Here is a 25931-nt window from a genome sequence, read left to right on the forward strand (position 1 = left end):
AGTACACAAGCCACACAATTATAACATACAGCTAGAACTCCAATAAACCCACTTTGGAGGGCTAACACAAACTTTCCAATCAAAATATAAAGGAACAATGGAATCTCTATCAATATCCATCCAACTTGATATATATATATATATATATATATATATAATTATTATTTCTTTTGCCCATAAAAAGCTATCTTAGCCACTAGTGGAGCCATGGCAATGTATAGCGACCCACCACGCCATTAATAACAGAGTTATTTTCAGTTACTTCATCCACACCAAAACGAGAATCTAAAAAACATAATTCCACAAGAAGACAAAAAAAAGGGACATGGCATTATCTTGAGTCTGTACAATGAACATGTTGATGAAATTAAATTCAAGTCACACCTAGTAGCTAATTAATTAATTTTGCCTTGGGTCATTTAGAGCATACACATTTCTCTAACACTCCATCTTTCTTTTTCCCCCAACTCTGAAATGGATCAGCTTTTATTGTCTATTTTTTTTAATTATTTTTATTATCATTATCATTCAATATCAAGCAACAGAAATTATTTTATCCCCATTATTGAAGCTGGGCATTGACTGGAAAGCTTGATGCCTCGACGGTGAAGAAGAAGAAGAAGACTCCCGGGGATCGTTCTGTAATGAGAGCTTGAGAGACAGAGGCGAGGCATCAAAAGTTGAATTCAGATTCAAGTTCAGATTAGCCATTCCGTGCGGGACCGAGTGAAGGGCAAATGGACGGACAAGATTGGCCGAGGACGCGATGCTGATCTCGGGAGTACTGTGGCCTAGTGTCAAACTCTCCATTGGGCTGCGAGTCTCGGACTGAATGTTATGCGACTGAGGCACTTTGTCTTGGTGATGTTGGTAATGATTGTTTCCTTGCTCTTCTTCCATGGGAATCGCAGAGACCTAGACCAAAATAAAATCAGGTTGTCAAGCATGAGTGTTTCTTTACACAACATTTATAATGAAAACCCAACAATTAACCACATGATATATAATTGCCAAACCACGAAAAAACAAGACGATCGGGGTACATATTATTCAAAATTAAGCTTGGATTTATATTCCTAGATTTCCACTGCACCCCAAATTAACAAGCATAGATGAACAAATCCTTTGTAAGATTCATGAGAAATAATAACAGCCTCACAAAAAATCTTACAAAGTACCATTCATTTTAACAATAGAAACAAAAAAAAGAAGGGAAACCAGAGAAGAGCGTTACCGAATCAGTAGTGATGTCGAAGAGGCTGGATCTGCGGCGTCGGCGATTGTGATTGTTGCGACGCAGAAAGTACTTCTGAGCGTGGCTCGCGACCTGAGTCGGGGTGCGAGTCTTGACAAAGTTTCGGGAAATTCCTCTCCAATCTCCTTTCCCGACTTTCTGTAATCCCATCAGAAACAGCTTGTGTTCATCTTCAGTCCATGGAATCCCTGATTCATCATCATCATATCATCAAAAACCCAAAAACTCAGAAAGGTCTTGATGTTTGGCTACATAAGCAAAGCCAAAACCTAGGCTATTTAGAAACTACACACCCTAAAAACTTCTTCTTTTTGCCTCAACAGTTATACTAGACCAGATACACAAAAATTCATCGGACAAAACTAAGTAATCTATCTTACATTCATTAAGACATGCAAAAGACTAAAACCACGATTCAATCAAACCAATGAAATTTTCTCCGATATCAAGAAAGAAAGTTTCAGATACGAACCTCGCTTTCGCTCGCGCTCGCGATTCCCTCCAGAGTTGTGAACGACGTCGTTCTCGGAGGCGTATCCCGGCGCCGGAGCAGGCTGCGGCGGCGGAGCAGCGTCAGAACCGCCGTTGACCACCGGTTCGTGAGAAGGCTGTTCGTACTGTGAGAGGTTGTTGAGACTCACGCTCTTTCTCATGGAATCAACGACCACCCTGACTCCGAACAGCATGATCTCTCCGACGCCGGAACCTTCGTCCATCACCGCCGGAGATGCACTCTGCAAAGAGGAAGACATCGAAATCTTCACCGTTGATCTTCGAGTCCGTACGATCGGGAAACTGACGAAGCCGTGAGAAACTAGAGAGAGAGAGAGAGATAATGGAAAGACAGTGAAGAGAGAGAGTTTTGGGGGAAATAGGTATTTATTTATATATATATAGCAGATGTTCACAGTGAAGGTGAGGTGTACGAATAGGACGCGTGGAGATCTCTGGTTGGTTTGTTGAGTTGTCTTTTGCATTAAGGTCTGTATGTTTATCAAACCTCTCTTTCTTTTCTATATATTTTTATTTTTTATTTTTGTTTGTGGTTTCCTTTCTTATCATAACTTTTTAGACACACACGCGACTATTATATTGGATTTCTTGTTGGATTTTTATTTGCTGTCGCTTTTTGAGAAAATAGGAAATCACAAAACAAAAAAGGAAATTCTAAAGCAAAACAAATTTATTATTGAGCCTTTTTTATTTTGGGATATTCTAAGGAAAATCCTTGTTTTTATTTCACATTTCCAATTAATATTTTTTTTATTAAATATAGCGAAGTTTAAATCTAGGCGCCTATGACTGATAATAAAATAAGTATTAGACGCCTTTAATTAAAGAATTCCATTTCTAGAGTTTTAATGTATCAATTAATGATTTTTTATGTTATTATTATCACCTAAAAACGAGTAAATAGCTAGTATTCTATTAATCCCATATTATATTTACAATATAGCTATTATTTTTCGTACGTATGATATCACTACCCTGGTCTATCCGCATTTGTCATGCTAATTTTTCAATTTATTTATTTAGGATAAGTCATTGAATAAAATGAAAATAAGAAGACTTTCAGCTTTCTAAGACAAGGCATATTTTCAAGCCTAATTTTATCTATGGCAAGAAAAGAAAGAAAAGATCATTAGGGTTGTTATTTGAAGTTGTGAGATGTATATAATTATTGAATCAGTCAAAATTGTCGATATTATACACCTTCCTCTCAGACAAAGGAAAAAAGTTGCAAACTTGAAATGTGAATTATATCTGGCTTTTGAGACAATAGAAATTAAACAAATTAAAATTAAAAAAAAATTAAAGACTAAAAGACACTTTATAAATTAGGTTTTTGTGAGTTGTGGTGGAGGCACTTATTAATTACTATACCATTTATATACCATTTTTGGGTTAAGTATATTCCTTGGAAATTGCGGAAAATAGTAACGAGCTTTGACTAAAGTATTACACCATTACTATCAGTTGCAATATTGAGTAGCAAAGGATTATATATGTTAAAATAATACACAATAATTTACTCCTTTAATCATTCAATGAGTTCTAGAATAAGGCCATATATGAAAACAATCATGCAAATTAAGACAAAACCCATGTCATGTGTCACGGTTGATCATTAAATTATTAAATATTAGCAATTGGGTAATTAGTGACGCATATGATATATACAATTAATTTCAAATCAATATCCTATTCATTGATTTTGTCAATAAAAAAAAAAAGATTTACTTTATGTCAATACACAAGCTCCAAAAACTAAAAACAACAATGAGTCATATGTCATCTTTTAAACAAGAGATAAAACATAACTAAAAATAAATAATCTAAAAATGAATTGATTAATCAATCCTGTAAGTAGTGTATTTAGTTTTTTTAGGGTAAGTTATTACGGTTTACAATATACACACACTTATATGCAGTTAAATAGTTATTACATGAACATATTAGAAACTGGATTTGAAACCAATTATATTGGACATATATTGTATTAAAACCAATTATATACTCTAACTATGTTTCCTACTAATTAATAGTTTATTTTGGTCTCCCTCTCCTACAAAAAAAAAAAAAAAATACTTAATTATTTTTACAATCGTCATCATCAAACCATGTATTTGACAATTTTAAGTTATAGTCAATCTCAATCATTCAATTTCAAATACGATACTTTTATATTATCAAGTAGCTTCTATTTTTAAATTGTGATCGACGTGGCGATGTGTTGTATCATCTTCCTATTTGTAAATCTCAGCAAAGATACTACTACGATAAAGAAAAGCTTGATAGTTCAGATCATTTTATTTAATCTTGTATGGTATATAGATTGGGATTCTGGTGAATTAATACTTAGATTTAAGAGTTGGGAAGAATAAAATACAAAGATTAAAGTACAGACAGTTCTTATGAGACCCACTAAACCACCAGTCATTGCCGTCCTCAAAAATCAAAGTGTGATAGCACATGCAATGATGCAAATCGAAGCTAATTAATCACAAATTAACAAATACATTATACATTATATATATTCTTTATCCACTCAATGAATCTAGTCAAACAACCTCTCTTAGAAAACAAGCAAGTGGATAATTAAAAGTACAATTCTTAGCTCATTAAAAAGAATCAAATTAATCCTAAACAAGATTTCAATAGTTATTTGGGAATAATTAATATAGTGGGGTGCTAAATAAGATTAAAATTAATTTGCGTATCAAATTGCATCTAATCTGACAGTACTATTTTGTAATCACTCGTGGATCATATTTAGTAAACATATCAAAACTTGAAATTCTTAGATGATGAATGCAGTAACTTTATTTTCTCAAAAGTTACAACTATTAACCGGATTTTAAATTACAATAAAATTACTATAAAAATATTCGAAAAAAATAAATAAACGAGTTGTTTTTAGATTTAGAAAAGAAGAACAACCTGAAGTAAAACTTAATTTTTTTTGTTATTCTTACACCGGATACTGATATATAACATCGGTGACAGCGTTATCATCGTCAATGTAATATGTGTAATGTATTATGAACACAAGGGCTCCACAAAAACACACAAGTGGTATAACAATTGATTATATCAATATCACACCACTGTTGTGTTGATGCTGATAACCGTTTACGAAAATCATTTCTCTCTTGGGGCAACTCCAACCCCTGCACTATATTTGGTGTTAATTCAACACAACTTTTGTGTTGATTTGGCACCAAATTTTTTTCCAACTCCAATCACAACAACAAATTTCACGCTAAAAATACTATTCACCATTATTATATTATTAAAATAAAACAATCTCTTTATTAATAAATATTTCAATAAATAATTATAATGGTTATATTTTTTAATTAAGTGATTAAAATAATTTAGTACTTACCAATATTTAACAAAAATTAAGATAAATAAAAATAACATTACTAAAAATATTACATTTAAATAATTCAACATAAAAACATACATTTGAAAAGTAGATTACATCGTACTAATTATCAGAATTACTATATTCATTCCACAAGTGCTCAATTAATGCATTTTGAAGTTCAATATGAGCGTCTCTATTCTTGATTTGTCGGTGTCGAGCTAAGAATTATTGAAATCGAGCATCTTCATCGCTTGTCATCTCAACTTCAGCATTTGAACTTCGGCTCGTTCTTCAATGGTTGGATTAACATCGCGTTCATCTTCTATTATCATATTATGTAAAATAATACAAGATGACATGATATCACGTAACACTTTCTTACTCCAAAAGCGGGATGGTCCGGCCACAATTGCAAATCTTGACTTCAACACTCCAAATGCATGCTCCACATCCTTTCTACATGCTTCTTGCTTCATCGCAAATAACTTTTTTTTTGGACCACGTGGATCGTGAATAGTTTGAACAAGGGTCGATCATTTTGGGTATATGCCATCAGCTAGATAATAACCCGTATTATATTCTTTTCTATTAATGACATAATTGGCCGGTGGAGAAGTATCTTCAGCAAGATTAGCAAAAAGATGAGATGCCTCTAGCACATTAATATCATTATAGATCTTGGTAGACCGAAATACGCATGTCATATCAAGCTCAGGAAGATCAATCTCAGGGAAATCAAGCTCTTGAAGATCAAACTCATGGATATCAAGCTCAAGGAGATCAAAATCAAGATTACACCCAGTATTATAATTATCTTGACGGAACTGGAAATAATTTTTCCCGTTATTAAATTGTGTTTTAAGTTTTTACTATGTCTTTTAAAATTATGTTATTGTTTTTAGTTTTCATTTTATTTTGTGTGTTTAATTTAAACTTTGTAACCTATATTTAAATTTTTATGTTTTAATTGAACTTTGTTTTAATATTTTTGTACTCAATTTATGAGTTTTTGTGTTTTATAAACATTTATAAGGTTAATATATGTATATATGAAAAAAAAACTTTGAATTTAATATGTTAATTTAAAAAAAAAAATACCGTGTTGTACAGTGGCACGGCATATATGCCGTGCCACTGTTTAAATCGCCAAGTTTGGCGTTGGATATCATGTGTGGTTGGAGCAGCTTTTACGTCATATTTGACGTTATGGCGGTCGATTGGAGACGCCCTTATGCCGTGTAGTTTTATAATTATTATGGTATAAACATTTAGCACAAATTAATAATTTATAGATTTTAATTCAAATATTTTTTTTAATCTTTCGTTTGAACATGCAAATGAGGTAGACTTGGTGTCATCTGATCCAAGCCGTTAAAAATTTAAATTTTTATTGAATAAAAACTAATAGATGTAGACCCAAAAAGAAAAGGCAGCAGAGATATTTTAATTTATGTTATCTTTATGTGTGTATAATATACAAAAAAAAAAAGGACTAATTCTCTTTCAAGTATGCATGTACTTCTATGTGTAAGCCCTTCAATTTCAATGGTGGGATGTACCCTTGTGGAGGATAAACCAAAGATAAGGTTTTGTGGGGTTCCACTATGCTTTTAAACCTCTAAATCCTTCACTCATTTATAGACCCTATAGTATTTTTTTATTTATCAGAACAGCCTCAATGTTTTTGGTCCCACAAGACCAAACTTATTTATTGTACTACCACTCTTTCTTAATCAAAACTTTAATTTTCTGGTTGAAAATATTTCATGTTACTCTTTTATATACATATATACAAGATACATATACATACATATATACAAGATACATATACATATATTATCAATATCAGGAATACGCCATCCAAAAAAAGGGAAACCTATCTGCTCACAATAGACATAGCAGGGATGATGAGAAATAATGCAATTTCTCTTTCAAAATTTAGATTAAGCTAGATTCACATTTTTTGGTTAACAAAATTAGTACCCACCCTCCTAAATTATGAACTTTTTTTTTAATATTGATAAACCGAAACCAGCTTTTGTTAATAACAATCGTAGATTTTTTTTTAAGCGATATTATTGGCCAACATTACATGATATATTATAGCAGTGCAAGCGCAGTGACACTATTAGCCAAGATTACATGATTTAGTACATGAGCATTAAGCTGAAAGAGGATAAATCATTCACTTGTAAGAAAATATGCATTTCTGCAATCCAAAGGGCTCGAACCCAAGACATCTCAGTCGAGTTATGTGTGAGATTACTACTAGACCAACCTAACTACCACAACAAACGTAGAATTATTAGTTCTGTATAAGCTTGGTCAATCTCCACAATAAAAATTTAAAAAAGTACAATTACATTGCGATAAAAAAAAAAAAATTAAAGAGAGCTGATATATAGCAACGCCAACAACTATCAGGCTTGTGCTAAATGTAACTTATCTGGCTCCGGTGAAGGGCGAGTGAGTTGTGTGCTAAATGTCAGGCTTATATTACATAGATACACCTATAAAAATACTATGAATTTATATATTTTAAATTGTAAGTGCGTATTGTCGTAAATTAGTACATACTAACCATTATTTATAATTTATTTTAATTAAATAAAACTAAATAAATATTTTGAATTTTAAATGACATTTGCAAAATATTATCTTTTTCAAAAATGAGTTACCAAATTTATTTTTTTTCCATTTAAGTTTTGTCTAAGGTCCCAAAATTTTATTGGGGTGACTCTAGATCCGTGTTCTCGCAAACGAGATTTTCTTTTCTCGGATCGAGATTTGGATAGATGAGGCACTCAAAGGGTTGATATGTGGAGAACCTAGATTTTTCTTGGTCCCATAATCCCATTGAAAAAGACATTGCATGCTAACACTTGCAACTTGAGGGGAATCAAATCGTATGTGGTTTGTCTCCATCCTCCACACCAATTTTTCTTTTTTCTTTCATAAACTTATACTTCATTAATATAGTAAAGATATATGTATATATATATTATCAGACAGTAAGTATTTATTTTATCCACTTTGATTCAATGTAGCCTAAGAATAATTACTATTAAAATAAGGAAAGTTGAATATTGTCTGATAATATATATATATATATATATATATTTGAAGGCAGCTTTGCTGGTAGTGGTGATTGAACTCATGACTTCCACTTTAAAGATGGTGTGAGATTACCAACTAGGCTATGCCAGATACCACGGTTTTTACTATATTACTAGTTAAATGTTTGTATGATATTTTTTCGTCTCCTATAAGAAAATAATAAATTATATATATATATATATATATATCTGTTTTTTTTTTTTGATAAATTAATGGGTTATATAGCCATATAAGCCACACGGCTATAGAGATTTTGGATTTGGCCAACGTTTTGTTAATTTTCTGTAAATAGCCACATCAATCTATTTACAGTCTAATAAAATACCAAAATGTCCCCACATAATTCCCGCCCATATACACACCAAAAATAAAAAATTTAAACCAAATATACGGTCAATAATTACTAGCACAAATCAAGACACAAATCAAGGGACCATCAATTAACAATCGAAATTAAAAGACCAAGCACCACAAAATCCTTCAAAACAACGCACCACAGAATCTCAGAGATGAACCCTCGCCGACAAGCTCACCACGAATCTTTTCTTCTTCTGTCATCTTCTTTCTTCTCCGGGGAGGCAACGAGAAGAAAGAAGATGACAGAAGAAGAAACAATTCGTGTAAAAGAGGAAAATATTCATTTGTCCACTCTGATGATGTCGGCCATGTTGTGCTCGACGAGAGAGATGAAGAATTGGGATTAGAGGAATTCTTGGATTATCATGATCTTTTTTTTTCTCTTCTTCTTCTTCTTCTTCATCGAAAATGCTGGTGGTTTTGGGTGTATGAGATTTGCAGAGTTATTGTGAATTTGTTGAGATTTTGGCTCTGGTTATTTTTTTCAAAAAATAATTGTTAATACGATGTTTATTAACAGTTATTTACAGTATATGTTGATTAACAGTTATTTACAGTATATTCAGCGTGATGTTGATTAACAGTTATTTACAGTATACTCAGCGTAAAGCATTGTAAAACAAAGATGATTTACAGAATCTTCGTGTAAATACAAAGCATATTTACAGTATATACATTGTAAATGTAAATCATATTTACAGTCGTGTAAATAAAACTGGAAAACATCATGACAATATGTAAATAAAACTGGAAAAAGTTATGTAAAAATCAGTTCGTAAATCATCAGAGTATTCTAATATTTGAATTGGAATAGGCGGCCATTTGAGATCATGAATTGTTTTCCAAAATAAAGTCAATAAATGAGTACAATTTTGCAGATATTGTGTATATTCTACTCGGCCACAGATATTAAACCGCCAGATTATGGTAACTAAATCTCAATAACTAATCGCACAATTTTCTCAAACCAGATCCAAATATTTCGGGAATAGAATAACTACTATCCAATTCAGTTTATACCAAATTTTGAAAACCGTCGTGACTTATTAATGCGATTTAAATAGATGAAAAACACACACGTCCAAAATAACTACTTTCCTATTAAGTTTATTTTTAAAATTTAAAAAACTGCCAAATAAATAATAAGTCAGGACGATTAATAAGGGCAAATTAGTAACAAAAAAACAGTTAATATCCTGCCACGTAGGCGCAATGGCTATTTACAAAAAATTAACCAAATGTTGGCTAAAACGCAATTACCACTGTTTGTAAGGCTTATCTGGCTAATTATTTGTAAATTAATTGGAGTGAGGACTGTTTATAGTCCTCCTAATCCATATAGATTAGAAGGACTATAAGCAGTCCACTATGGCTTTAGAGCCGATAGACTTGACCATAACTCTTTCTTCGAAACTTAACACAATACAAAAATGATTTTTGTGGCGCTTACTGAAAAGAGCAAGACTGGATTTATATTTTTAATGTAATAGTCGATTATACTTGAATGAATCGTTCATTTAGAATGCGCCACGTCAGCTTTTTAAAAAGTATCGCTATACACATTTTGTGACCCTTTATTATAGAGCGCCTCCAAGTTGTGTTGATAGAAGAAGATCACACATGATGTGTAGCATATATATATATATATATATATATATATATATATAACACTTTTTAGCAGTCTTCATTTTATTTTTTGAAACTTCAAAAATTTTATTGACAACAATCTTGATTGATTGCACCTTGCACCTCAGGCATTACATCATTAATTGAGCAAAACCCAATCATGATTGAACATAGTGCTCTTACAAAGGCCATAAGCCACTATGTTCATGCTTTTTGGGACCCAATTTTTTTTAAAAAACAACAAAAAAACTCGCAGCAGTAATAATCTAATCAAACAAGGTTTCAAGCTCTAATTTGGGCACCCATCTCTTTTCTCAAGGCTGTCCATAATTTGCTTGTTTTCTCTCTCCCTAACTAGCTGTTGTACATTGCGAAACTTTGCCACCAACACCGTTAGATAGACATCGGCCATCTTTATCCTTAATGTCGTTGTCACTTTGATCAAATTTCACTAGAGCCAAAGAACCCAACCTTCCGAGTCCCAAGCCACCATTCCAACTAAGACGCTCATTCTTCCAAAACTCGCGTCCACATTGACCTTGATTTCTTTGGGAATGGGTTTTTTCCAAGAGCCCATTAGAGCCCTTATTCTCTTCTCAACCTTCATCCTCTCTCGAGCCATTTATGATATCCCATAATTCTCTGACTTATCTTCGAATCTCCCAGATCTGCATCTCCCCTGAGTCGCGATTCCCTCTGAAGAATTTATCATTACTCCATTTCCACACTAATTCAACAAGAATCGCACTTTGCAAGAGAAATCACCATTTCTCACATCCCAGCTCTTCAGCTTCCATGTTGTGATCAAGAATTTCTCCGACCCATTCTAATCCACCTTGTTCCCCTGTCATCTCCCACCTGCAACTGTTGGCTTCCATCAGTCAGAATCTTCTCGCAAAGGGGCAAGAGAAGAATAGGTGTTGAATTGATTATTTGTCCTCTCCACAAACCACCCATTTCTCACATCCCTAAACCCTAAACCTTAGCAGCCTTCATGGTCAAGTAAAAAGTTTGCTGAATTTCCTATTGTCACATGGATGATAGATTCATGGTAGTAAGTCCTTTAATGGATTAATGTGAGTGCAGATTGCTAAGTGTGGTATCATTTTTAGTGATCGAGCGTTGTTAGAAGTTGTAACCTCGAATCCATTTGGACCTTATGTAGCAATGTCATTTAGTGGAGCTTTTCTATAAAATATCATTAAATATATTTAGAGTCACTCATTTTGCTAACACTTTTATGAGAAACACTAGACCGTTTTAGATCCGCTTATTAGTTTATAGAGGGCCGATAATACTCATTTTTGTAGTAGTGAATTCTTTGAGCTGCATATGTTTCTTATTCAATTTAAAATTTGTTGTGCATATGAAATTTTATCTTCTTGTCTTTATAAATGTATAACTAATAACGTCCTTTAAATAATAAATTTTGAAAAATCTCATTACTTGAAGATATATCTTACCAAACTCAATAAGATTTGTTTATAGATTTATCATAAGAAAAGTACAATAAAATTAAATGGGTCTTTATAAAATAAACACTCGCAGATTTAAAAACTTAGGATTATTCGCATTTATATAATTTCTTCTTATAGAGTGTCTTAAACTATATCTTAAGGCCTCTAAAAACATCGAGTTACTATTTTCAAATCGTAGTAAGTTTGTTATTTAGTTATATTAAATTTGATATTTAGACCTCCAAAACGTTGAACCATCCCTATATTAAATTACCAAAACTAAATATCACAACCCTACTGTTTTCCCTATAAGTGATCCGATGCTCAACAGTAGTCCAGAGATTAAGTAAGGTTGGTGGTCTCATCTCGTCTTTAGTGAAAACAAACTGAAGTAAGAGGAAATAGACGGAGGTTTTTCAAGCTGAGAAACCCTATCTGAAGTTTGGACGGAGTAAGGTATTTATAGGAGCTAGAAATATTTGAGGCACTAGAATGGAGTCCACATGGGACAAGTACATTGAGGGGTTAGAACCTGAGGTCGTGGACCTGAGGCCCAAACTTGAGGATGCGAACTCTCGACACATACCTAAGGACGGACATGTGGCACAAAACTGACGATTCGAACACCTAAGGCCAGCCTATCTTTTTCGCGGATCAGATCTTGGCCGACTCCTAACTATAAGTCTCAATCAAATCTTGACACAGATTATTAGTTAAGTTTTAATATGGGCTCATGTCAATGATTTTGTCTTTGGGTGGGGCCTTAATTTTAAGTATCCTACTTATTATATAAAGACATTTAAAATGCCATTTTTCCATGATAAAAAAATGAGGTTCTATTTTTAAATGATTTCTTGCTTTAAGGTCTAATTTTATCCATACATGTGATAAGGTTCAAGCGAAGTACATCAAACGTAATAATTTTTGTTTTCTTATGGTCACGTGATATTCTTATTCGCGGACGGCTCTAAAGTACTTCATGATAATTAAATCAAAATGAGAAAGCTATCTACCTTACGTTTTCATGGTGAATATGCGATTCATCCCGTGTTGAAAGTTCTCTTATATATGTCCCTCGTGAATTGGAATGGTGATAATTTGTTTTGGCAACTCTTTTTTTTTTTGGTCGTGCAAATGAAAAAAAGAAGATACTTGGCTGATGGCTGGGAAAGATCGCATCAAAGTAATAATAATGCACTTACAATGGAAGGAAATGTCTCTAATCTCAATCGATCCACCAAATTTGACTTTCAAATCACTTTTGGACACAATATGAGTGGTTTCTTTAACCTTTTCTTAATGTTATTATTATTCTTTTTACTATTAAAAAAAACCATTCCATCTTTATCGCTTTTTATTTTAGTAATTTTGCGATATTTGAGCATGTGATATGTGATGTTTATGAAATTCTTGGTTTTTATTTTTTGCAATCCGAGGTGCTTTATATAATGAAACCGATTTCCTAGGTATCTTTGTCATATTGGGAATTTGTTTCCTTAGGCTCAAAGAAAACTAGAAAAAGCATGGTCAAAAGGGAACGATATAAATTTGGGAAAATTAGAAGCATGAGGGCTTTCAATCTAAACAGCTAATTAAAATTAATTAATTCATAAAATAGCTAAAAATTGTCTAATTTTTGCAAAATTCTCAAAATTTGCTATTATGTAATGTTAAGTGTCAATATTCTATAACCTGAAAACAAATTTATATATAGAAATAATTATATTGTATATTAACTTTAACAATAAAGTTAGAAACTTTGACTATATTAATGTCAACAAAGTAATTTGGATTGAAAAAATTTATGGGAAATTTCACCTGTTGGTTGTAGACTTGTAGGTATATAAATAGTTTATGATAGGGAAAAAAAAAGTTGTACGTCAAACAAGCAGTAACTACTATGGTTTTAGATTATGTGAGAGATGGAAACTTTTAGCATATACAGATTCTTGGCCAATCAATGAAAAGTATAGTGGTCATTGTAAAATTAGCATACACATTGATTGGTTAGATAACTAGTTCTATTAGGTAAACTTTCTCTCTCTTTTGTTTGTTCTTTTGTTTGTTGGTTTGTTAATATAAAAAAAAACTTTTCGTTTGTTTATTTAGCAGGATTTATACGGTCATATTTACATAATATTATACGGTCATATTTACATAATATTTTTATATTAAGATAAAGATTGTAGAAAAAAAATATATTATCCATCATATATATGTCAATTACACAAACTCACCAGATATGTACATATTTGTAACTGTATTTTGGTTTGAATTATTCGAAATGTAAATGTTAACAAAGAAAGAAAAGTAATCCATTATTTTATATTGAGAAGATTCTTTGGAACTTAAAGGTAAAGAACAGACAAGGTTCATGCATACTCTCACTATATCATATTCATATGTAGTGGAGGTGCACATATATCATGATTTATGACAAAAATAAAAATAGATATTTTATTATATTACTAGGAAATTTAACATCACATCATGAACAACTTCGTGGGAGAGATTCAATTCAACGGTTAGAAACGAATTTGATTACATCATGGAATGGTTAATGGAAGTAGAACCTGTTGATATGCTTCCATGACATAAAAATAAATTGAAAAATCGTACAAAATAGTCATTTAAAATTTATTGATTAGCAAAATAGTCAAAGTTTTAACTTTTCAGTAAAGTAGTTAAATTTACGTTTTCAAATTGTTTTTATCAGTTAAGAGTAAAAATTTTTACGATTATTATAAGCAATTTATCACTTAAAAAAAAATTACTCTTAGAGTCGAATTTTTTTTTAAATCAGATTACTACACATTTTAATTATTTTACTAAATTAAGACAAAATTTAACTATTTTACAAATTCATAACTTTAAATTAGTTATTTAACTACCTCACCCAAAATAAAATAACATAGAAACTTCATTTTTATATGAACCACATTTTATTTCCTCTTGCTTTCGTGTAAAACTAAACTTTCCTCGTATGAATAAATCATTAGCCAGAAAAAGGAAACAAATAAACACCTCAAAGTATTGCCTAAACCAACCATCCAAGAAAATGCAAACATTATCATTGACCTTTTAAGATAACCTTGAATATTGAATGATCCATCAAAAAGTCGATAATTTTCACTAATGCTTTTTCATATTTGCTCTTCCGTTCTGTTCGTTTTTAAGTCCGGAACAGATATTTATTTCAATTCAAAGATTTCTGTTCTTGAAACAATAACGAAGAGTAAATTTCATTTTATTTTTTATATTTTGGTAAATTTTTTTATCTAGACATTAGACCAGATTTTAGTTTTTACAATATTAGAATAGATGTTCGTTTTAGTTTTGGCCGAAAGGCCATCTTTAAAACTTAATAGAAATTCTGACCATCTTTAAAACTTAATATTCAATTCCATTACCCGTGTGTACTTACTACTCACTAACTACTGCCAAATTTACCCTTATTCCCTTTGTAACCAAAAAACCTCCAATAATTTTTCTCATCAACCATTTCACGTGCCAATGAAAATCATAAACATGTCTCTTTCATGGGAGTGTCTAAGACTCTAGAGACTTATCTTTTTTTCCAAAAAAAAAAATATATCATCCATCTCAAGCCTATAACTTTCCCATGTAGTGTAAGACCATGTTAATTCACTTTTTTCCATAATAACTTCTATACCCTTATCGTTTCACGTTGTGGATATGCCTGAAATCTGCATAGTTGTCTGTTTTTTAGAGTGTAAAAATATATATTATCTATCCAAAAGAATTAAAAAAACACCGAAAGCCTGTAAAGTAGGTGTAACACGCACCCATTTGCCCATTTTACACATGGAGATTCTCTCTCTGTTTATCTTCTTTCATAATAAACTTTTTAGTCGCTACAATTTTAATAAATAAATCAATTTTCTATACTTAATAAGTTGACCACAGAATTCAGCAACTTTGTTTTTATATATAACTCTCTATCATTTAGTGCTCAAAACAAAGAGAAATATTTCCTCTAATCTATTATGATATATCTAAATATCACATCAATCCCCTACACAGAATTATATATCTAATTATTAAAGAGTTATTTTTTTATTGGCAAACTAAATTGTGACACCAAGCAATCTAAACCTACTTTGGCAGAAATAGCTTCTATTGGCGTTTATAGATTATATTCTATTATAAACCTTCATAATCCCATCATGGGAAGTATTTTTTGGGCACCAATTATTGACAGTTTCAAAACTCTTACCTAAACTCTTTGATTAATGGTCTCCACAAACTTATATTATCAGAGATATCTTGCTGATGTCATGGCTAACATAATATGACAGGGATATTCTATTCTACGGCTAGACCTAAAAGTAAAACAACATGGATACACGGTTTTTAATTAGAAGTATTTTACATTCAAACTATTATATATTCCGATAACTAATCACTGTATATACCTTTTTTTTTATTTATTTAAAGTCTTAGATTTTTTTTTTTTTTTTTTGCTCAACAAGTCTTAGATATCATCCTCTTAAGTTGAGATTTCAGAAAATAAATATATATATAAAAAAGTATTATACCTATTTTTAGACATTTGAAGTTTAGACTTTTTTTTTTTTTTTTTTAATTTTACAAAGGTTTCTCAAAAGAATTTATTGATAAAACTCAAAGCTTAGATTACAAAATTAGCCCAAAAGATATTAAAAAACTTCTATTAGAGGAAGATGAAAAATGGACTATAAACAATCATGAATACAATAAAATAATATGTAAATTACCCATTTATGCAGGTAAATAGTCATTATCAGATTACTGTACGAATCACGAGCAAAAACGCCGGTTTTCGGTGCAGATTGCGATTTTAGGAATCTTGTGCGACTGAGATCCATGCCCAAAAAAGAAAATCATATCTTAGATCTGAGATTCAGATCTGAAGAAAAATTCAAAACCATTCTGATTAAAGATCGAGCGGTGCAAAAGTCAAATCTTATAAGTCTGGATTATTAAAAAAAAACATAATCAAAACGTAAAGCAAAACATGAAAAAGAAAATAATAAATAAAAATTACATTCTCCTAGATTGAGAGTCCTCTATTGGTCGAGACCATCGACTCTCTAATCAAAGGGAAGAAACGACACTGAAAACTGAAAGCCTAAGAGCATCTCCAACCCTAACATCAAATTTGGTATTGAAATCACACTATTTTTATGTGTTTTTAGCACCAAATTTTTTTTTTCTACTCCAACCACAACACCAAATTTCACACTAAAAACACTATTTTTTATTATTATATTATTAAAACTAAACAACCTCTTTTAATAAATAATTATAATTATTATATTTTTTAATTAACTGATTATAATTATTTCTTACATGTAATATTTAACAAAAAATATGTACTAAATGTAAAAATAATAAAATTCTGGAAAAAAAAATTACACTACTTATAAATATATTAGTTTATTTGTAGTTTTTATATTTAGTTTGTGTGTTTAATTTTAATTTTGTAATTTATGTATAATTTTTTAATGTTTTAATTGAATTTGATTTTAATGTGTTATTTTGGTGATTTATACAAATTTATATGGAATATACATATATATAAGTGATAATTAGATAAAGTATCAAAAAGATAATAATAAAAAATAAAACAAGTTATACCGTGTTACATAGTCACACGGCATATATGAAGTGATACTGTACAAACGATATAATTTGATGATGGTTATGCAGTATGGTTGGAGGTCATTTCACGTCAAATATAGTGTTATACCGTGTGGTTGCACATGCCCTAAACTTTAATTTTTTTGGAGAGAGCGTGGCTATGATTTTTGTGGGGAATAGAGATTACGTTCATTTGAAGTTTACATATAAAAAATAAATACATTTTTTTTTTCCAGAAAGCAAAATCAATAAATCCAAATTACACTTGGACTTAAAATATAATATTGATCAAAATCTCGAGTGTTTCTGGTGGTGAACCATTCAAGAATTAAGGAGTAAGGACTACCTCAGACAATAAGTTTTGTGTATCATCGGTAGCATAGAATTTTTTTTTTTTTTTTTTTTTTTTAAAGAAAATCATCGATGTCATAGAGATATGTACTCAGGAAATCAATAAAATCTACTGTATTTGCATTATAGTGGCCATATATCAGTAGTGTTTCCTACTTTTTTTAAGTGCTTTTTCCCTACTTAAAATATCAAATTCCTAATGTTAAAATATTAATTTGTAGCCTTTATTTAATTCCATAACGGCATTATAAACGTGTTGTTATCTCAGTCTCAGATGGTTTTAGAGCCACAAAATAAAAATACCAGGGGGATTTATTTGTGGTTAAGAAACTCTGAGATTTTAGCCAAAAAGAAAAAAAAGAAAAAAAAAAAAGAAGAAAAAAGATACCCTGAGATTGTGTTTTGTCTTTACTCTACTAAGGTATTCATTCATTTATTATTATAATTAGAGATTAGTAAACAATTAGCCTACTTATATAGGAGACTTTAAATTATAGCTCAATTATCCATTTATTTAGGGAAATAGTTCATATTTCTCATACTTTCAAAATTGCCCTTGGTTTCATAAAACTTTGTGTTTATTTGTTTGTTAATTCCATTTTTTTTTTTTTCAGTTATTCATCATCGGATTTGAATCATGAAATCGTTCGCCAAATCGAAGACATGTATTTTGCTTTTTTCGAATGGTAAATAATATTTACTATCGAATGGTCGGACTGTAAATATTATTTACCATTAAAATTATCCTGCGATTTGCAACCGGGATATTCGACAACTCATTTGAAATAAATGTTTAGGATCGTCGATTTCATAGATGTTCTTCTATTGTTCTTATATTACCTGTTTGTCTAGGTTAGTCATTTAATCATTCTTAATTTATGTTTGTCTAGTGTAGGTGTTTATGTTCTTTGGTTTCATAAAACATCGTTCTTATTTGTTTGTTAATTCCAAATTTTTTCTAGTTATTCATCATCGGATTTGAATCATGGAATCGTTCGCCAAATTGGAGATAAGTATTTTGTTTTTTCGAATGGTAAATAATATTTACGATCGAATGGCCGGACTGTAATTATTATTTACCATTAAAGTTTCAGAGTTTCGGTTATGGTGTTCTATGGGTTAATCGAATTGGAAATAATATTTACCATATTTTATAGTTAATCTAACAAAGAATTGATCGGAGATACGGGCTAGGGTTTCGATTATGGTGTTCTATGAGTTAATCGAATTGGAAATAATATTTACTTACCATTTTTTTTCCAAATATGAGAACGGAGACGTCTTCGTCGGCTTCGGAAGTGGCAAAATCAGAAAATTGGTGGTGAAAAAGGAGGTCGGAGACAATATCAGAGGATTGAAGTATTCAAAATCGACGAAAAGTTCTGAGGCAATATCGGAGGATTGAAGGATTCGGAATCGGAGACGCAAATGTTGGTGTGTATTTGATGAAGGGTAAGATAAGAATATTATATTGTTTGATAGTGGATTGGGCTAGTTACATAATTTAAGTGACGGTTGGACTAGAATTTTAAAGAAGGTAGTTAATTTGAGCTAGATACCTAACCGACCCTTATAATTATAATCATTATTATCATTTACATGATTATTTGATCAATGTCTCTACTTAGTTTACTTACTCAAGCACAAAACCAGTTGGTATGATTGAGACGAGCTATATTCTTTCTAAGTACCCCCAAAGGGGTTTAGAGGCCAAAAAAAATAATCTAATGTATACATTTACACGATGAGAAATGGAAAAAAAAAAAAGCTAAACCTACAAAAATTACAGTCCGGTTCGTCAGACGTCCAACCACGGGACTAGGAACCCGGGACCCACTAATACACTCCTGCTCGGTAGAATCTAAGATTCCCCGATTTCATTCACGGAATAGAATCTTGAATCCTTTGGTCCTCGCGCAGAACACGCTGTTGAGCCGTTTACTCTTTTTTCCTTCTGTTAAACCGTGCTAGTCACTAGCTCTGTTCTTGAATTACTGGGCTGACCGATATTAACACCTGTGGTGGTCGACATTCTTGTACCGGGAAGAGGAAATGAGTTTTCTAGAGCGACTATCTTGTCTGTTTTGGCGGACCCATCGGCCGGCGATTCTAAGCCCACGAGTATTTGTTTAAGCTGAGCACGCTGGCAGACGAGCCGGCCCTTATTCCAAGCCGGGAAATCGAAAGACGAGAACATGTTTTCTTGCAGAAACGAATGAGCCGCTTTCGCGATGGGCGTCTCTTGTCCAGCTGGACTCCGTTCCAGCTTTCCCCGTCTGATTATCAAACGCAGAAATATTTAAACGAGGGGCTCAGAATTATCCTTAGTTTATTATGCATTTACTTTACATCCACAGAAAAAAAAAATATATTACTTGTGATCAGAAACGTTGAATCTAATTTCCTTCGTTCCTTTTTTTCTTTTAGAAAGTCCTGTCCCTAATGTTGAAAGGGGTGACACTTGTTTTACGATGCATTTACAACCAATGAACCTATGGGCAATTCATTCAGAGACCCAGACCAGTAATGATTTCTAAATTCTAAATTATGCCAAAAAAAATTGTCCACTCATAAAGTGACTCCATAAGCACATAGAACCCCACTAAACTTGTTAACTATAAACAATAATTTGATTCAGCTTAAGCATAGCAAGTCATCAAAGCATAACATAAAAGTTTAAAGGAGCCTAAAGCATAAAAAAAATAAGACACTGACATTAACTATCCCAGAAAGTTTAGATTTTCGCTCTTGTCCTAGTATTGTAAATTTCGGTATTGGTTTGGTTTTGTGGTTCGATTTCAGCCTGGTTCAGTTAAGACTCGAGACTAGAAGCGTAACTAGGGGTCAAGACTACTATAAGTAGCGATTAAGGAACGGAAACAAAGAAAGAAAAGGAAAAAGGAATTCTTACACAACGACGACAGTTGCGAGATGAGGAAGATCCTCGCCACAAAGGAACATCTCGAGCATATCGTTTAGCCAAATTGAAAGCGCTGTACAGGCACCACCTTCCCACATCCTGCAACATTAAATAAAAAATTTGAAAATTCAACGAACTTGTCTAAACGAAGATATATCAAAAGAAGAAAAAAAAAAAAGTTTCTTTCAGTACCTGTGCACGTCGATTGACCAGACAAGTTTATTTCTACGGAAAAGTTCGGGAAATAGTCCACGCTTCGTCGCTTCGTTCAACACTCGCGCGGCTCTTTCTTTCTGACCCATCCACCAAAGTGCTTCCAGGAGCGTATTGTAGAACCTGATTCCGAATCCGCACCCTTCAGAGTTTAGTTTGTCGAAAACGTACTCTACCATTTGCCAGTTGGAACCGTCGTCGAAATCTCCTTTGATCATCTGCCCAATCACTTGGTGTATATTTGACGCTTTATTATTCAGCATCTCGTCCAGTAACTTAAAGGCATCGTCCCACCTACAAGCAATAGACGGACTAAGATAAGACGACTAACCAAGTACGTTAAATAAAAAATGAAATAAAAACCCATCTTTTGTAAAGTGTGAACTTAGCCCACGAAAAAAAAAAGGAATGCTCAAGCTACTAAATACATACCGAAGATAAGGTCCATCGACAACATATACACATATTGAAGGATAAACTGCATTTCCATACCTGAGGATAGATAGAGCATTCTACAGCAATGTTTATCTCGCCCTCTCAACAGTTCTTATCCACTTATCCATGACTAATACGTATCCTATCTGAGACTACACACAAGCTAGCACCTAATCATCTACGTAATCATGCTCAAAATAATTGACAATAACTCTCAGATACCATGTTAAGTATCATCACATCTCAAAATTAATCAGCAACAAGACAAGTAACTTATGTCATTTTAAGACTTTCCATCTTTCTTCTGTGAGCTCATTAATAGCGCTATATGGCGAGTGATTAATCAGATGACCAAATAGTTTTTCAAGGCTAAACCAACCTGTCAGATCTCGCATATACAGCGAGCATCATGCAATAGCACATGACACTGGGATTTATCCCCGAAGCCTTGATGACCTCGAAATGTTCCTCGCTCTCCTCGACGAGGCCCGCGAAGCAGTATACGCTCAGAAGCGCCTCGAAGGTCCGCTCGTCGGGGCTGCACTTTGCCTTCCCCATCTCGCTGTACGCCCTGACCGCGTCCTCGAACCGCCCGCCTTGTCTGAACGTAAAGGTGGACATTTTGACAGGTTAAAATTAACAAATAATTAGCAAACTAGCCAACTAAAACTAGAGGAATTTCTAAATAGCCAACGTTTTGTAAATTTTAAGTGAATAGCCAACGTTTTGTAAATTTTAGGTAAATAGCCAACATTTTGATAGGATATTTACGCGTGTAAACATTTGGTCATGGCTATTTACCAAAATCTTACTAAAAGTTGGGTAAATGGAAAACCAAAGGCTATATATCTTATGGACCCTAAAATTAACCATTCAATTAATTTCACTTTTAACCATTTGTTTTGGTCAAAATTAACCGAGCGGTTAATTTTAACCGGTAATTTCATGGTTAACCAACTATTAAGGAAAAAAAATATTGAGATTAACGGTTAATTGGTTAACCAGTCTAAATACACGGTTAACCGGTTAAATCTTTAACCGTTTTGAACGGTTAATGGTTAACCGTTGACCGTTCAAAATGGTTAAAAGTTTAAACGGTTGATCATTTTGCCCAGCTTTACCTGAACGCCTCGATGAGGCCGTTGAACGATCCGACGGTCCTCGGCGCCCCGATCGTGCCCATCTTCGTCAGCAGAGCCTCGGCCTCCAAGTACAGCCCGCCCCGCGAGAAGGCCCCGATGAGGGACTCGAAAGTCTCCAACCCCGGCACGCTCCCGACCTCGCTCATGGTGTTGAAGGCGACGATGGCCTCCTCGTAGAGCGCGGCCTGGCCGTAGGCCTCGACGACGCCCGTGTAGGCCCTCGAGCTCGGGACGACCCCTCTCGAGCTCGCGTGGGTCAGAATGGCCTTCGCGTCCTCGTGGAGCCCGCCCTTCCCGCAGGCAGCGAGAAGCCCCTCGTAGGTCTCCATATTGGGCTCGACGCTCTCGTCGACCATGTCGTGGAATAGTGTCACGACCTCCTTGAAGTACCCGCCTTCGCCGAAAACCCCGATCAGGATGTTGTACGTCGCCGCGTCCGGCTCGGTGTTGCTCACCTTCATCTCCAGGAAGAGCTCCCGAACTTCGTCGTACCTATCAAGTATCTCGCGTTGTTAAAATAAAATAAGATAGACCACACGTTGGTATTTAACATGGTTGGGATCGAAAAAATGAAGGGTTTTAGCAGAGGCATATAGGCTATGTTCGGAACCCAGAATTCACAACGGAAAATGAAAAATTCAAAGGGAATTGTGTGGGAGAAATCTAAATTCTCGAAGTTTGACGGATAGAGAGTCTCTCATGTGGGCATATAAGAAACCGAAATCCCCCCACCATGTCGGAATTTGTTTTGATTTTCATTATGTACACATTTTTCCTAGCAACATAAATCACAATTTTTCTTTCTAAGAGAAACCGGGCCGTTCGTATTGACATTCTGCTTAAAAATTATGAGTCTTGGGATTACAAAGTCTGATCCCTGAGAATGTCAAGATCAAAGGTTAAAACTCAAGTCATGTTCATTGTAATGACCCCTTCCACTTTATGTTAACATAAATCCCAATTTTAACCATACACTTTTCCCTCAAATCTATTCCTCTATCCAAATAAAAAAAACAAGAAAAATACAGTGAATTCTCAATTCTTTCCTCGGATTTTCCATATTCCGACATACTAATTTTTTTTAATAACCGCAATGCCGGGTTGGACCCGAGTGACCCCAATTGTTGCGTCCAGAGAGAATCAAACCAAGGACTAACAAGGTCTCAAGAACCGACGCACACACCGTGGTGTCCGAGTTAGACCCGACTAAAATCCACGAGGCCCTGGTCGAGGAAATCGAAATACTAAACATACTAATAAGGTCATTAATTACTCCTCCCATTGCAAATTAGTTTTGAGTTATGAGACGAAATAAGTGACAAATACCTCCCATTCCGGCCGTAGAGATTGAGCAGCGTGCTATACGTGTGGGCGTTCGGCGGGCACCCGGCCTCCTGCATCTGCCGAAAAACACCGACAGCCTCGACGGTGGACCCACGCTCCGCGTAAGCCTCGAGCAACACATTATACGACGTGATATCCGGCGAGTTTCCGCCGGACTCCATCTCCCGGAGGAGCCCCGAGACCTTCTCGAGGCTCCCGAGCTTCCCGAACGTCTCGACAAGGCAGCGATAAGTCGTCCTGTCGGGGACGACGGTCCCGCCCCCGTTCATGGTCCGAAACACCATCTCGGCCTCGTCCCCGAGCCCCCGAGCCGCGCAGGCGCCGAGGAGCGTGTTGTAGGTCGCGAGGTCGGGCTGAACTCCCTCGTGCCTCATCTCCGCGAAGAGCCCGAGGAGACCTTCCCAGTCGAGCCCGCCCCGGGAACACGCGTTGATCACCGTGTTGTACGTGAGAATGCTCGGAGGAACTCGGTCTCTCTTCATCCGCTCCAAAAGGTCCAGAGCTTCCTGGTATTTCCCGTTCCTGCCGTAGGCGTTGATGAGGGCGGTGTAGGAGAAGACGCTGCGAGCCACGCTCTGGGCCGGCATTTCGTCGAACACCTCGGCTGCTTTCTCGAGGAGGCCTTCGCGGCCGAGGAGGCTGATCATGATCGTGTAGATGTGCTCGTTGGGCTTGCACCAGATCTGCCTCTGCATGTACTTGAACAGCCTCAGCGACCTCTGCCAATCGCCGCGCTGAGCGAACTCCTTGAAGACCAGAGCGAAGTCGTTGAGCGAGAGCTTGTTCTTGCACATGTCCAGGCACCGAGCGATGCTTCCCCGAGGAGGAAGACTGCTCAGCTTGTTTATTAGGGTTTCGACTTCGTAGCTGTACTTTCCTTTCTCCACCGTCACCAATGGGCTTCCGAGGACGACTTCCTTCAGCCTCGCTCTCGCCGGAGAGAGCCTCCGGTCGCCGGAGAGGAGGACGAGGAATTTCGGCTTCTTCTCGCCGGAGAGGAATCTTCTGGTGGCGAAGAGCGGGTTAAGGCTTGGCTTCGCGAGCGTGGCCGGGAAGGAAGAAGCGCTGGGGATGGAGATTGAAGGTGAGATTGCCATTTTTTCCCGGCGTTTCTTTCGACGGAGAATCCACAGAGAAAATGTCAATAGAAGAAGATTCCAAGCATTTTTTTTTCCGAAGGGGAAACCAGTCCTTTCCTTTTATTTCTTAGTCGGAGTTAGAGCGACGTAAATTCCAGTAGCAGAGTGCTCCGTTAAGAGTAGTTACCGATATTTATTTCTTGTCGTTGGTATTTCTGTCTGAGATTTTCCGGGGAAAAGTCACTGAGAAAAGAGACTCTTGTAGATGACGAAGAAGACACGCGTGCGTGTGTGAGAGAGTTCGGTTGTGGATAACTCTAATGATTTTAATTTTCTTTTTCTTTCTTCATAAACTCTGTTTTTTTTTCATATTTGGCGGTAAGTGTTTCAAGTGGACTAAACTTTTTTTTTTTTTTTTATTTATTTATTTTAATAATAGGAAAAATGGTATGAAATAGCCAATTTAAACTATGACTTTTGCAAAATAGTCATAGTTTCATTAGATATAGCAAAATAGCCAATTGAGAGTACTACGACTTTTAATCATGCCTCGATTAATTTTAATTCAGCCTTCATAAAGCTTACATTCTGTCTTTATAGTTCGTGGGATTAAATTTAATCCAACCTAGATTAATCTGTCTTCATGTTGATGGTTCCTCTATGGTGTTGGTGTTTGTTTTTACTTTTCTGTGGTTTTCCATACCTTGTTCACATTTTCCGTCCGTCCGAACTTGTGTTGGTTTGTGTTGTATTGTGTTTTGAAGTCGGGTTAGCCGTCGTCCACGTTCCCACTCGGAAAACTCTGTTAGATGTTTGTCTATACAGTCTGAAGACTTCTCTTGACCCTAGTCAATGGATCGCGGTGTGTTGGATCTTTCCTTCATCCATTAAGGGTTATTTGAAAGAGCTTGAGTTATGCTCTTTTTTCACTTTGCCTTTTGTGCACAATTTGAGCTATTACTTGTTATTGGCGTCAGCATTAGCGTTAATGGTAGATCTTTTCTGACTTTGATCTCTATTGTCCTTTGGATCAAGAATGTCTATTGCTGTCTTTTCGGGGATTGCTTCCTCTTTCTAATAGATGGTTCCGAGCATGTTTTCCTTCAAAAAAAAAAAAA

At 34.4% G+C, this 25931-nt stretch overlaps 2 protein-coding genes across 2 annotated transcripts; both read right to left on the reverse strand.

Annotated features, from left to right (window-relative positions):
• Positions 1 to 298: 298 nt before the first annotated feature.
• LOC149383760 (Homeodomain-like superfamily protein) lies at positions 299 to 2113 on the reverse strand. The gene is made up of 3 exons (XM_089628956.1): positions 1728 to 2113; positions 1235 to 1443; positions 299 to 915 (listed from the first exon to the last, which is right to left on the reverse strand). The coding sequence occupies exons 1-3, from the start codon at positions 2005 to 2007 to the stop codon at positions 535 to 537; spliced, it is 870 nt and encodes a 289-aa protein (XP_089485082.1). The 5' UTR covers positions 2008 to 2113; the 3' UTR covers positions 299 to 534.
• Positions 2114 to 19357: 17244 nt separating this feature from the next.
• Positions 19358 to 25136, reverse strand: PTAC2 (plastid transcriptionally active 2). Its single transcript, XM_089629136.1, has 6 exons — positions 23717 to 25136; positions 22370 to 22882; positions 21628 to 21849; positions 20793 to 21107; positions 20592 to 20699; positions 19358 to 19956 (listed from the first exon to the last, which is right to left on the reverse strand). Exons 1-6 carry the CDS (start codon positions 24829 to 24831, stop codon positions 19638 to 19640), a joined length of 2592 nt encoding a protein of 863 aa, XP_089485262.1. The 5' UTR covers positions 24832 to 25136; the 3' UTR covers positions 19358 to 19637.
• Positions 25137 to 25931: the final 795 nt, after the last annotated feature.

The sequence above is a fragment of the Urtica dioica genome, chromosome 10 (genome assembly GCF_054948205.1).
Source record: "Urtica dioica subsp. dioica isolate 48M chromosome 10, U.dioica_male_clone48M_v1_H2, whole genome shotgun sequence".
Classification (NCBI taxonomy): Eukaryota; Viridiplantae; Streptophyta; class Magnoliopsida; order Rosales; family Urticaceae; genus Urtica; species Urtica dioica.